This window comes from Athene noctua, chromosome 2, assembly GCF_965140245.1.
Source record: "Athene noctua chromosome 2, bAthNoc1.hap1.1, whole genome shotgun sequence".
Lineage (NCBI taxonomy): Eukaryota > Metazoa > Chordata > Aves > Strigiformes > Strigidae > Athene > Athene noctua.
In genome coordinates this window covers 79,341,065-79,354,340 of record NC_134038.1, presented here as the reverse complement: position 1 = coordinate 79,354,340, position 13,276 = coordinate 79,341,065, and the positions used below count along the sequence as shown (strand labels likewise).

At 46.7% G+C, this 13,276-nt stretch overlaps 1 protein-coding gene across 1 annotated transcript; it reads left to right on the top strand.

Annotated features, from left to right (window-relative positions):
* The first annotated feature begins 1,234 nt into the window (after positions 1–1,234).
* On the top strand, positions 1,235–11,318 carry LOC141956944 (serine/threonine-protein kinase SBK2-like). The gene is given in 7 exon segments (XM_074897840.1): positions 1,235–1,252; positions 1,255–1,377; positions 1,379–1,465; positions 4,697–4,705; positions 9,329–9,536; positions 10,288–10,490; positions 10,749–11,318. Coding segments are annotated over 7 exon segments (1,218 nt in total).
* The last annotated feature ends 1,958 nt before the right edge of the window (positions 11,319–13,276 follow it).

Here is a 13,276-nt window from a genome sequence, read left to right as displayed (position 1 = left end):
TCGCGCCGCTCCCAGCTGTAATGTTCCTGCTTGTAGGGACTTTGCACATTGAAAGCCTTTCACAATCACTGGAGCATCCTTCAAGTGTGAAGGAGCAGCCATGAATGGCACAAAACCATTAGGTCATCAGCACCACAATCTCACTCCCCACCTCTTATCCAGGAGCACAGGGACAGCTGGGAGTCTAACTGTGACACTCCTTTTGCCCTCTGATTCATACCATCTCTGACTGGCAGCAGACTAGCTCTTCACAGGTCTGTGACAGCAGTCCAGTGCATCTCATCTTATTGCCTGTATGTGGGGCAGAGCACTGAGTGCCAAGTCCTTGGCGTAATTATCCTCCCTTCAAAGATCAGGCAAGAAGGTTCAGTCCTGTGTTGGACACCCAGAACACCTATGGTTATGGGGGCTGCTCTGCTCTCTTCTGTTAGACTCTCTTCCACCTCTGTCCTCTCTCAGCCTTCCTCACCATACTGTGCTCTCAGAGGGATCACAGAGGCTGATCAGGGCAGCTTAAGCCTTACAGGTTCCCTGCATGGCCCCAGCTCTAGGGAACAGGGAGACTCATGCTGTGACACTCCTGTGTCACAGCTACATGCATCACTGCTTCAGATTCACAAATTGATCCATCTTGAGGGAAAAAAAAAGTGCTTCAGAGACAGGATCTAGGACCTGCATGGTGTCTATGTCCCCAGGAGCTGCTTTCCTCTCCACACTCCAGTGGAAGAAAGAGGGCTTTGGCACAGGAATACAGTCTGGATGGAGGTACTGAGAGTAGGTGAAAAGCCTGCAAGTCGTTGTAACTACCATTAATAATTTCAGCTTTTCCGTAGTGGCCTGTAGTAGTGGTGTGTGTAAGGAGTCTGGCCCATCGGGCCCCATGAAGGGCCTTGACCCAGTTATGGTTTGTGCCTGGTCTCTGATGCAGGCAGTTGTGACTGGCATGTCTTTGGCCCCTTTGGTGGCCAAGAGCAAAGCACTGGCAGCCCACGGTTGTTCTGAGCCCTGCCATAAGAGATGTACTCTTGCTTGGCACAGCCCCAGAGCAATGACCATGCACCAGCCCAGGGAGCGGCTTTGCTCCCTCAGCTGTAACAAGAACCCAAGCTAGAGGGAAGGGCTGAAAAGCGTGGATTTGCTGAAGGGTCCCTGGGGCTTACAATGGTATGGCTAGAGCAGAAACAATCACCCCACCCCGATCCCTGCAACACCTCCCCTTCCATAAACGGGGCAGATGGATAGCCCCCTTCCTGCCCCCGTTTCCCCTCTTTTCTTCCCTCCCAGAGGTCACCTTCAGCAGGGAGGCAGTGTGCCCCCAGGACCAAAGACATGGGGAAGGGGCGGAGCGTCACGCTTAGCCCCGTAATGCCTGGCAGCTCCCTCCGGCTGCTCAGCGCAGGCTGGACCCAGCCCAGAGGCGGCAGCGAGGGAAGCGAGGCAGCCCACGGCCGTCTGTCCACACTGCGCTGCTGGTGAAGGTGAGAGGCTTAGTACTGACGGGGAAGGAGTGTGGGAAGTGAAGTTACAGCTGTGGCAGGATGAAGGAGAATGGACAGGTACGTAAAAGGGCACCCACCCATCACAAACCAGTTTTGTAGACTTTGGCACAGCACGCTAGCACAATTGGAGTGCACTCATTTCCCACATCTGGTTGATGGTGAGCTCATTAGGTGGCTCTGCCTCAAAAGGGTGCTTTGTGTCCAGTTGTGTCTGGTGGGATGTTGCCACAGTATCGGCTGGTTGGTTGCGAGGAGGGTGTGAAGTGGCTCGGTCCCAGTGAAATTGCTGCCGAATTCTGTCCAAGGAGGCTGCTGTGCAGGGACTGAGTTATACTCCTTGTTGGAGAGAGGTTTACGGGGCTCTTTCTGGGGAGGCTGCTAGGTCTTTCTGCTTGAGAAGAGCAATACGCAGTTGTGGTAAGGGGGACAGTCATGCAGTTTGCCGCAGCGAGATTAAGAACTAGCCTGCTGACCAGTTTTAGAAAGAAGCTTATAAATCTATAAGTCATAAGGCCAGAATCAACCACTGCAGTAATCTGTTCTGATCTCTTGCCTGTATTAAATGTGGTTTGCACTGGAGTGGACCTCCTAGGGGAAAAAAAAGAAGTGCCATTCTTCAGATAAAAGTCCCAGAGGTGGAGGGATGTTCCTCGGTACTGTTTGATGAGATTTTCAGGGGCAAATATCCTTCTTCACAAAATCTGCGTGACAACTGAGGTCTCCCTCATTTCAGCTTCAGCTATTGGGCTTTATTATAATGCTTTTACTTAATTGGCAGGGCCTCTTTAGTGAATTTCTAGTACCCACAAATGTACATACAGATGATAGAGTCACTTCTTCGCTATCTGATAAGCTAAAAGACTGCTCCCCTGGAAAGTTGCCCCTGTAATTGTCAACTCTGTTGTCATTCTCCTCTGGTCCTTTTTCTGTCAAAATGTGGACACTAGTGTTAGACTGCTGAACCAGTACAATTGAAAAGATAGAAAATATCCAATAGCTAATTATATTGACCCATAGAAAATATCCAATAGCTAATTATATTGACCCATCATCTGGCCTCCAAAAGAGTTCAGGAAATTTACCCTAAAGAAATGAGGCTTTCGCATTAGTAGATTTTTAACATTCAAAGAAATCCCATTAAAAAGTAGATAAATAGTAATGCAAAGCAGGGCAAATGGAACAAATGTGTTTCTAATAAAAATACAAAATCCAGGGGTGCACAGTCTTCTCAGTTCTAGTGCAGAAGTCATTAGCAGGTGGTCAACTCTTCAGAAATACAGCTTTCCTAACTCAGCTGATTTTCAGAGATTAAGTTTCAGACTCTCTCAGGACATCTGTGTGTAGGAACCTCTGCAGAAACTGGAGTTCACTGTAAGAGGCACATCGTCTTAGAACAGATCTCTTCCTTTGTTATGATCTATCTTAGCCTATGAAAAGCTGAATGACTATATATTTTTATTTACAGTGAATCTTATTTTCTTAATCTAGTATCTAGAAAAGGCTAGTTTGTCTCTCACTACTGCTGTTTCCTATGTCTTTTTAGGCATTGTCTTCAGCAGAGTGAATGAAAAAAGTGAAATCTGCAACTTCAATAATCCTTGCACGGTTACTCTCTTAGACTTATATTTGCATCATTAAAATGTGTATCTGTATCACTGTAGATTATTTCTAGTACAATTCTCTATCATCCTACACATTAAGGTCTGCAAAGGAAGTGAGGCTATACCAGATCTATGTATTTCTGGGTTTACACAGTGCCCACTTTATCTGCAAAGCAGTGTGAAGAACTTAGATTTATCTGATTAATGTGACATTTCCTTTTTTTTTTTTTTTTTTTTTTTCTGTCACTCAATGCCAGACTAAACTCCTGACTTCACCGGTCATTTGAAACGCTTGTGTATATGTGTGCATTAGTTTTGTCAAGCAATCCATTAACTACCCAAACCCACTTTGTGTCATTTGCAAACATTTTCTGGATTATTTCAGTGCTTTTTTCTAAATCATTGACAAACATAAAAGTATTATAACGGAGTCAGGATTTAACAAAATTAATTGGGTGGGGTGAGGACACCAGTAAGCCATGATAATTCCCACTATACTGGGCTTATATTTCATTCCATTAAAAATATGTGCCTTATTGATTTGACGAATTTTAGGATGAATTTGTACGGATAGCTTTCAGGGAATGGTCAGTGAATTGGATGTTTCTGGAAGGTGCTGTAGGAACCAATACTGGGCTGAGAACTGCTCCAAACTCCCACTAATCGTTTGGAGGTTGGTGGGAAAACCCCGCACGGAGAGTCCTTACACAGCCCCTAGACAGAAATGAATGTGGTAGTTTGATAAAAATAGAGACATGAAGTGATCAGAATTACTTAATATATGAAGCCTATTCAAGCAAAATGTGCTTTATTAAAGGTGGTGGAAACAAGGCAGGCAACACCCAGAAAGAGATGTGAAGAGGAAGTGGAGTTTTTCTCCCAAAAACCTACTAATTTGGAAAAGCTCTGGAGTTATAATAGATGTATAAGGTAGTGCAGCCTCTCAGGGTGACGTTCCAGCAGAAAGAGATCTTGGGGCCATAGTATGAGGGAGAGGATATTTCTAGCTGAAGGTGCCACAAGAGGCATTCTCCCCGGGAGCAGTCAGTGTTTTAACATGGGGGCCAGAAAAAATGGTGAGGCTTCAGAAAAGAGCCATAAAACGGATCTGAGAGCTGGACAGAAGGTCTTGGTTTGAGAATTGAACAGAAGGTTGCTTGAAGGCATTTAACCAGTAAGAAGACTGAGACGTGTCTTGATCAGAGTGCATGGAGGTGTTTATTCAAAATTCAAAATGTGACTACAATTTCTGGAAGCATTCTATCTGTTTTTAAACTAACTGATATGGGCACTACAGAAGCACGGGGTGCCAGACGGTTTGTGAAATCTAAATAAAGTGTTGGCTAAATACATAGCCTGAGTTTCATGCTGTACTCTGCTAGTTTTACTCAATCTAAGTAGTTTAAAATATGTTCTCACAGGCTGTGGTCATACTTCTGACCCCAATGGATATAAACCCTGCAAGAGTCAGGAGGAACAAAACATGCATTAAAATATTTTGTCTAGCTGAGACAATTTAGCAGCAGGTTAAGTAGATTTGGATTGGGATATTGTATAAATACGTAACAGCAAGAATGTTAACACTGGCTTTTATAGTTAGCCAAAGTTTGTCTTTGGATCAAGTCCGCATGATTTTTTGTAAGAGATGCCCCAAGTGTTGATTATTTCGTTTGGGTTAAAGCTCTGTAGAAGGTCAGACAAGAAAATGGACCCTACATGCCATATGCTCAAGACCATTCTTAGTGGAGCATCTCTGATATGAGGAGAGGGTGAGACAACTGAAACGCTTAATCTTGGAAAAGAGAAGGCTCAGAGAGGAGTACCAGTGTATATAAATACCTCATGAGAGGGAATAATGAAAAGGGAGCCAGACTCTTCTCAGCAGTGCTCATTGACAGGGCAAGAGGCAACGTGCACAAATCAGAAGACAAGGAATTCCATCTAAACACAAGAAAACACCTTTTTAATTTTCTTTAAAAAAATTATTTTTACTGTGAGGGTGGTCAAACAGCATGATAGGGTGCCCAGAGAGGTTGTGGAATCTCCATCTTTGGAGATATTAAAAACCTGGCTGGACATCTTCCTTGATAACCTGCTTCAGCTGCTGCTGCTGCTTGAGCATGGGAACTGGATTAGATGATCTTAATGGGTCCTTTCCAGCCTAAACACCTCTGTGATTCTTTCATCATAGAACTGTCTCTGTTATACAGAGATTGCACTGTCTCTGGCTCTTGATTTGTATGAAGTGCTTTTCTGGACCAAACATACGAATTGTTTTGGTTGGAGAACCAGAATAACATTAGCTAGACTAAGACACTGTACCTCTGTAAGCTAGCTCCTTCTCAGCTCCTCAGGAAGTTGGGAAGCATGTCCTGATGGTGGAAAGGATGTGGTATTCTTGCTGCTGTAATTAGAGACTCTGTTGGCGAATTAGGGTTTCTCACACATTGACAGCCTGGAAACAGTACCTCTAGCAGGGATGAAGCACAGGAAGGGTACTGGAGGAAAGAACAGTTTTGAAAAGGATGAGTGCATTCTGGCCAGGGCCCTGGTGGACTCCTCCCCAACTCTCCAAAGGGCAAATAGCACTCTAGAAGATAACAGAGGTAGGTGCAGAGCCCTCAGGCACACTCTACTCGGTGGTAACTCAGATTTGGACCTCCCATAGCTTCCTAGCTAATGGCAGTGGTATCTCAGAGAAAGACTTGATAACTTTGGCTGAAGTATGGACTGTGTCCTGTGTTCAATTTCCTCAAGGACAGCAATGGCCAAAGCCTGCAGACTGTTCTGGAGTGGCTGCAGCTGGGGCTTCCTTCATTTGGAGCCCTGATGAGACCCATGGGATTGTCACTGTCCCTCAGGACACCTACCCATATCCTCTGGATTATCCATTTTTCCAAGCCAGCTATTTCACTTTGATGCTCTACTCTGTACCCAGACAATCTGCCCTCCCATGCTAGTGGGGCTATGCATGGAAGTAAGGATCCTTGCCCCCTGTATTGCACTTCACTTGAAAGGTGGAGTGGAAAGACAGAAGAGGGTTTTTAAAATTTTTTTTTAATTGCAAAAGATTATAGACTGAAATGAACTAAGAATATATGGAGAAGCAGATCCTCCCATTCACAAAAGCAAATTTTCACACAGTAAATAGGAGAAAAGTAATGGATCATATTTTAAAAAGTATAGATGAATCATATAATAAATAATTCAATACAAATAAAACCACATGAATGAATAAATATTTGAAAACTATATCATTATAGCGTAATACATTAAGTGGATGCAGTGAGAAGATTCTAACCTTTGGGTTAGATAGCACTAACAGGTGGCCAGCCTACAAGGGAAGAAATTTTATCTAACTCAAGTTTGAGAAATTAAGTTATCCAAGAAGATTGTGAAACATTTGCTGACAAGAACTTGTATATGACCATGAATTTGATACAGGAGAAACACTGTCTTACAGAAGAGATCCTTTGATTATTTTTTTTTTTCACAAATATAAATCTGAAGTGTTCTGCACAAGACATCTCTCCTGTTGTTTCACTCCCTATTTAGTGTGGTTTTAGCCTATCTAATATCAAGTGAAAGTTCATACCTTTCAAGGGTCTATTACATTTTAAGTTTCTTCTCTATTTTTCTAGCTAGAACTCTTTAAAAGGCTTTTTTAGCTATTCATTTCAACACCTAAATGTGGCAACACCAGTCTGGAAATGCTGGTGGGAGAGTGGGTTGGTTTGTGGGTTCTGCAATTGCTGTGTGGAATTTCACAAGCTGTGCTGGCTGGGCGGCAAACAGGAGGACATCAAAGCGAAATCTCTAAAATACTTTCCAGACTGTCTTTCCCTGTGAGTTTCTCCCAGCCTTCCATTCATCCCCTCCCATGCACACACTTGTTCATTGTTGAACTCCCTATGGACTGTACTAACTGATTGCTGTTGGCTCTCACACCAAGCCAAAGCCTTTGCAGAAAAGTATGGCCAGTTACTTGGTACTTCTGAATTGGATAAGATTTAGCAATGCAGTCTAGGAGACAAGGGAAAAGGAAAGGAAAGGAAAGGAAAGGAAAGGAAAGGAAAGGAAAGGAAAGGAAAGGAAAGGAAAGGAAAGGAAAGGAAAGGAAAGGAAAGGAAAGGAAAGGAAAGGAAAGGAAAGGAAAGGAAAGGAAAGGAAAGGAAAGGAAAGGAAAGGAAAGGAAAGGAAAGGAAAGGAAAGGAAAGGAAAGGAAAGGAAAGGAAAGGAAAGGAAAGGAAAGAAAAGGAAAGAAAAGAAAAGAAAAGAAAAGAAAAGAAAAGAAAAGAAAAGAAAAGAAAAGAAAAGAAAAGAAAAGAAAAGAAAAGAAAAGAAAAGAAAAGAAAAGAAAAGAAAAGAAAAGAAAAGAAAAGAAAAGAAAAGAAAAGAAAGAAAAGGGGAACTCTCACAAGTAGTCTCCCGTACAAATTTTCCTAGGTTTAAATAATTCTGTTAAATTACTGGATTCTTAAGAATGACCAGATTTAGCAACAGTGGGGGCTGTAATAAGCTCTGGCCGCAGATAGAGCAATGTAAAAACTAAGGGAAAAGGCTTCATTCTGCCTGTTCCCATTCATATTCCCAGGATGTCATCTTCCTTTCAAGCAATGTGAGGTCCTAGAAGGTGTCATGTGAGTCAGAACGTTTCATGAGAAGAGATCCTGAGTTTGTAGGTGCAGAGCTGAGCTACTGGTTTTACACCAGTGCTCTGTCTTACTTCACAATGTTTAAGACACATCCAAGAGTGCTGCAAGCCTCAGGCTCTTGGGTTGCATTGTGGCCTGCATTAGGCAAAGTGTAACCCGCATGTTGAGGGAGATGATCCTTCTGCTCTACTCAGCACTAGTGAGGCCACATCTGGAGTAGTGGGTCTAGTTCTGGGCTCCTCAGCAGAAGAGAGATGTGGGCCTACTGGAACAAATACAGCCTGTGAAGATGATTTAGATATAGGAGCATATCTCATATGAGGAGAGGCTAAAAGCTGGGACTTGTTTAGCCTCAAGAGGAGAAGGCTTGTGGGGATCATCTTATTGATGTGTAGAAAAACCTGTGAAGAAGACACAGAGTCGTCTTAGTGATACTGAGTGACAGGAAAAAAGGCAGTGGGCCTGAAACACAGAATTTCTATTTAAGCGTAAGAAAAATCTTTTTTACCATAAAGGTAGTCAAACACTGGAACAAGTTTCCCAGAGCAGTTGTGGAATTTCCATCCTTGGAGATATTCAGAACTGGACTGGACACAGTCCTTGAGCTATCTCCTCTAGTTAACTTCCCTCTGAGTGAGAGGTTATACTAGGTGATCTCCAGAGGTACCTTCTGACCTCGACCATCCTGTGACTGTTCTGTGACCTTGCTCCAAAGCTGGGAGGGGTTCCCAGGCCTGGGGTGCCTGTGTTCAGAGCACAGGGAGGCAGTCAGGGGGAGAGTGCTGCCACAGATGCCTTAAAATGCTGCCTGGTAGCTGGCTGGGGGAACTGAAAAAACATTTCTCTGAAATGGGTCTGAGGCAGCTGGCTGTAGCTCAAAATGCCATTGATGTCCAAGCTTCCTTCCTGCCTAAGTTTCTTGGCTGCACAGATGAGTGGCTTTGGGTCAGAAATGTCAGCAGGCATGTGAGGTACTGAGATCCTTTGGCTTGCTTGGAACACACTGCCTCTGACTAGTAATCTCTTCTTTGTCATGGGCTAGCTGTGCCTCTACCTAAGGGGCTGCTACCTCAAGGACTTTCTTCAGTAAGCAGTAGAGGTGGATTTCTGAGCAGAGAGACACGGTCTGGCTGCAGTAGGCTAAGGACGGCAAGAGGACCGGGTCACACTTGGTACTCTGGGACTCTGAATATTTTGCTTGTTGCCTAACACTCCAAGGTGTTAGGCAACACCTAGAATAAGAGGAGGCCTGGAAGACCAAGCTTTAGTATAGCTGACACAGAAAGGTGATCCAGGTCTTGGAAGTGAGAGGCCCCAGAGACTACAATTAGACCTGTCTAGAGGCCAGAAAGGATTAGAGGGCTGAAGGAGGTTTACTTCAATACAGGGACCTTTTATATGAAGAGGAGGGGCTTTGCCCAGAGGCATACTGCATAAAAGCACCAGCTCAACTCTAGCACAGCTGTGAGAGTGCTCATACTCCAAGTGGCAGAAATATTCCCTGCCACAGCATGGTCTGTGTGGTGTGTCTGATCTGGTTTTCTCTATGCATGTTGTGATGTTCCTGACCCAGGCTGTGGTGTTTCTGCAGCACTCAGCAATGGCCGAGAGCTCAGCTGCGGCAGTGGCAGGAACAGCAGCACCAACCGTGCTAGATGAGCTCCTGGAGATCACAGCTCAGAGTCTGGTGCGCACTGAGGTGGCCGAGCACTATGAGGTTATTCGGGAGCTGGGCAGGGGCAAGTATGGCCACGTGATGCTAGTGACCCACAGGCAGAGAGGTAAGGAACTGACTGCTTCCTATGAGCTACTGTGCCTTGTCTCCTTTCCACTCATCAGGGCACCAGGTGGGCTAGTGGCTCCTTGGGACCAGGCACCAGGCACAGTGAGGGATTCCCAGGGAGACTGGCAGGACAAGGACTATCCCATTGCACCCAGACAGGGAGCAGGTGATACCAGGGGGCAGCCCAGAACACCAGGCTGTGTGATGATGATCACCATACAGTGATGATGCAGGTCCAAGGTCAAGCCAGGAAGTCAATCCACAAGTCAGGATTGAGAGGTTTCATGGCTAGGCACCAGCATGGATGTGATATAGCTGGAAACCAGAACTCCCCACCATACAGCTCAGGCAGGGAGTGAAGCCCTGAGTCTGAACTTTAATAGTCACCATGGACAGAATGGTGTGAATGGACATCTTAGGTGGGGCTGGCCAAGGCCATTAAGGCCTATGACTGCCCACAGAGCCCTGATACTACTCTTCCCCAGTAGTCCCAGATCAGACTGATGGGCCCACATAGCCTGAATTTCTCTTGTTCTGCCTAGTGCTCCTGTGCATGCACTGGCTGGCTTAAAACCCACACCAGTGCCTGCTCTCAGATCTGGTGTCCACAGGATATGTCCACACAAAGCTTCAGGCCAGAGACCTCCCTGTGGCTGTGAGTGTCTGGACCCATGGCTTCTCAGTGCCCCCTCTGTCTGACCTTGGTGTGAGTGACCTTCAGGGGAGCCTAATCCACACTCCATCCCCAGGGACTCCTATGGCTCTCAAGTTGCTACCCAAAGCCAGTACTAAGCTGCACACCTTCCTGTATGAATACTGCGTGGCGCTCTCCCTCGCCACCCACCCTGCCATCATCAGCATGTTTGGAATTGCCATCGAGTCCAGCCAGTACTATGGCTTCCTCTATGAACCAGCACTGCACAAAGACCTCATCTCTATCATCAAACCCCGGGTGAGTGCTGCTACAAGACTATGGGGACTGGGACGGTAGCATTTGGTCCCTGTGGAGGCTGGCTGCGTTGGAGGGAGGGCATTAAAGCCAATGGGCTGAGGGTCTCTCTGGGGTCTACAGCATTAAAGCAGCTTCATGCTTGCAAAATCAGAAATGCAAATGTCTTCCCCAGTGCAGAGCATGCAGGTGAGATCCCAGCTGGCAGGGCTGCCAAGGTCCCCTGAGTGTGCTGTACCACCTGTCTCTCTCCCAATGCAGGATGGGATCCCTGAACTGGCTGCCAAGCAGTGTGCCAAGCAGCTCGTCAGTGCACTGGAGTTCATCCACAGCCGTGGGCTCGTGTACCGTGACGTCAAGCCCGAGAATGTGCTGCTTTTCGATCCTGAGTGTCGGCGCATCAAGCTGACTGACTTCGGGCTTACGCGGCCCAAGGGTACCAAGCTCAAGCTGGTGGCTGGCGTAATCCCCTACACCGCCCCGGAGCTTAGCAACACTGCTGATACCCAGGGGGTGCCCATTGACACCAGTTTGGATGCCTGGGCCTTTGGCGTGCTGCTTTTCTGCCTGCTGACTGGCTACTTCCCCTGGGAGCAGAGCCTGCCAGATGACCCTTTCTTTGAGGACTTCATGCTGTGGCAGGAGACAGGCCTGGAGGAGGACCTGCCCCGCCACTGGAAACGCCTGACAGCCGAGGCTGCCCTGATGCTGCGGAGCCTGCTGGCCCTAGATCCCGCCAAGCGTGGCCCTGTCAGTGGGGCGTTGCGCTATGTTGATTGCCCTTGGCGGCTGGAGGACAGGCACAGTGAGGAGGCTCTGGTGAAGCCCTAGAGCCCGCTCCCCGTGGGGGGAGGGAAAGTGGGTGTCACCCTGTCAGGGGCTTTGGGGTCTGGGGCACCATGGTGGCCTTGGTGTTGAGAGGCCATGGTGACCTGGAGAGCAATTTCTTTGCAGCAATGTCCCTGCTGCCATGGAGCCAGGCTCTTTCCCCAGCTGATGGTCCTCACCCCATGGCTCAGTGCTGACCTGTACCACCTCCCTGTGCTTCTCCTTTCTCTTGGAAACAACTGTCTACATGTGAAACACCCACTCACTTCCTGGCCAAAGGGACTTCAGAGCATTTTCTAGGGGCTGCAGCACCTGCCTTGTCTCAACATAGAGCAAAATATGTACTTTCATGTTTCTGTATGTGGCTCTTTTTCCCTCATAATAAAATGCCTGTTGGGGACAGCTTGCTGTGGGAGAGCAGGGGCATGACAGAGCATGTGGCCATCTCAGGACAACCTGTGTGAGTCCGGGGCCACCCCTGGATGCTGCCTGGGCCTCCAGCAGGACCCTTGAAGGGTGGCTTCAGGCTGGTGGGGTGGAGGTGCTGGGGAGCATCCAGCATGTGCCTGCTGGGGGCTGATGATGGCATTGAGAAGGTGGTGGGAGCCATGGAGGTGGGGTGTTGGAGAAAGCCACAGGGAATTGCATGTTGTAATCTGCCCACTGCTCTGCATTTCTTCCCATTTCCTTGTGTTCAGGACCAGGTGACAGATGGGCTCTTCTGCACAGAGGGTTGTTAGCAGCATGAGTCTGTGTCAGTTTGCACAAGTGTCCCCCTTTACTTCCTGCCATTCAGGAAAATGACCTTCTGCAAACACTGACAGCCCTGCTGAAGCACAATTCACCCCCCTCCCTCCTCGAGTTGCTTAGGTGCAAGTGGAAACGTGAGCTCACTGCCATGAATGTCCACATGTATGATTCGGCTGAGAAGACAGTAGCGCTGTGAGGGATGGTCAGACTGGGCATCACTGGGAAAGGCTAACAGAGGAGCTGTAACCACAGTGTGCGTAAATTTATCTGTATAAATAACCCCAGCAGAATTGCCCTAGTGATACTTCCAAACAGTCCTACACCATTGCTTTGCTCTCACTTCTCATCCTCCTCCAGACTGACTGCTCCCTCCTCATAGAGCCAGACCCTTTCTGTATGACCCTCCCCTACCACTTCTTCCCTGCTTCTATTCTCCTGAATGCCTCAATCCCAAGGAACCATTTCCAAGACTACCCAAGCACACCTCCTCCCTTGTACTGCCTTCAGGTCTTAAAAGGATGACCTTCACGCTCTTTTAGATGCCCGATAATCCCTCTAGAAGACCTTCTCTTTCCCACTTCCTTTCATCACTTTAATGCTTCTTCAGCAACACACCTCTTCTAATCCCTTAATATATTTCTAGGTGCACATTTTAATCCTGGAAAGAGGTAGCAAGGAGAGAATTAGGGGTTAGAAACTCTTCTTACTTTGCTACCTCTTTCCAGTCCCCAGGCTATACTGTTGGTAATCTCTTCCAGATTTTAGCCTGATCCTATTGCTGGAAACATTCCCAGCTGTTTCCGTTCTCAGTGACTTTGTAAATTATAAGAATGCACTGTTCCAACACCATACTTTCTAGCATCCCAGCTTTTCTTTCACCTCATATCCTTTCCTGCACACAGTCTTCTGTAGTTTCCCAATCTCCAGCTCTCTTTTTCTGGCTTCTTCTCACCCACTGGCATTTTACCATTACTTATCTTCCCCACTAACATTCCCTTTCTACTACCCATCACCTGCTAAACACCTTTTGCTCATTCCTCTCTCAGCAACATCACCTCCATACTACTCTTGTGTACTTTTCCTGATCCCTACATCATTTATTGTGTCTTCCTTTCAACTCCCCAAGCTACCTTATTGATCAGCATCATGCTCACCCTGTTCAAGATACAGTTTTCTTCTCTCCGCTTCCATCTCTTAGAATCTTTCATTAC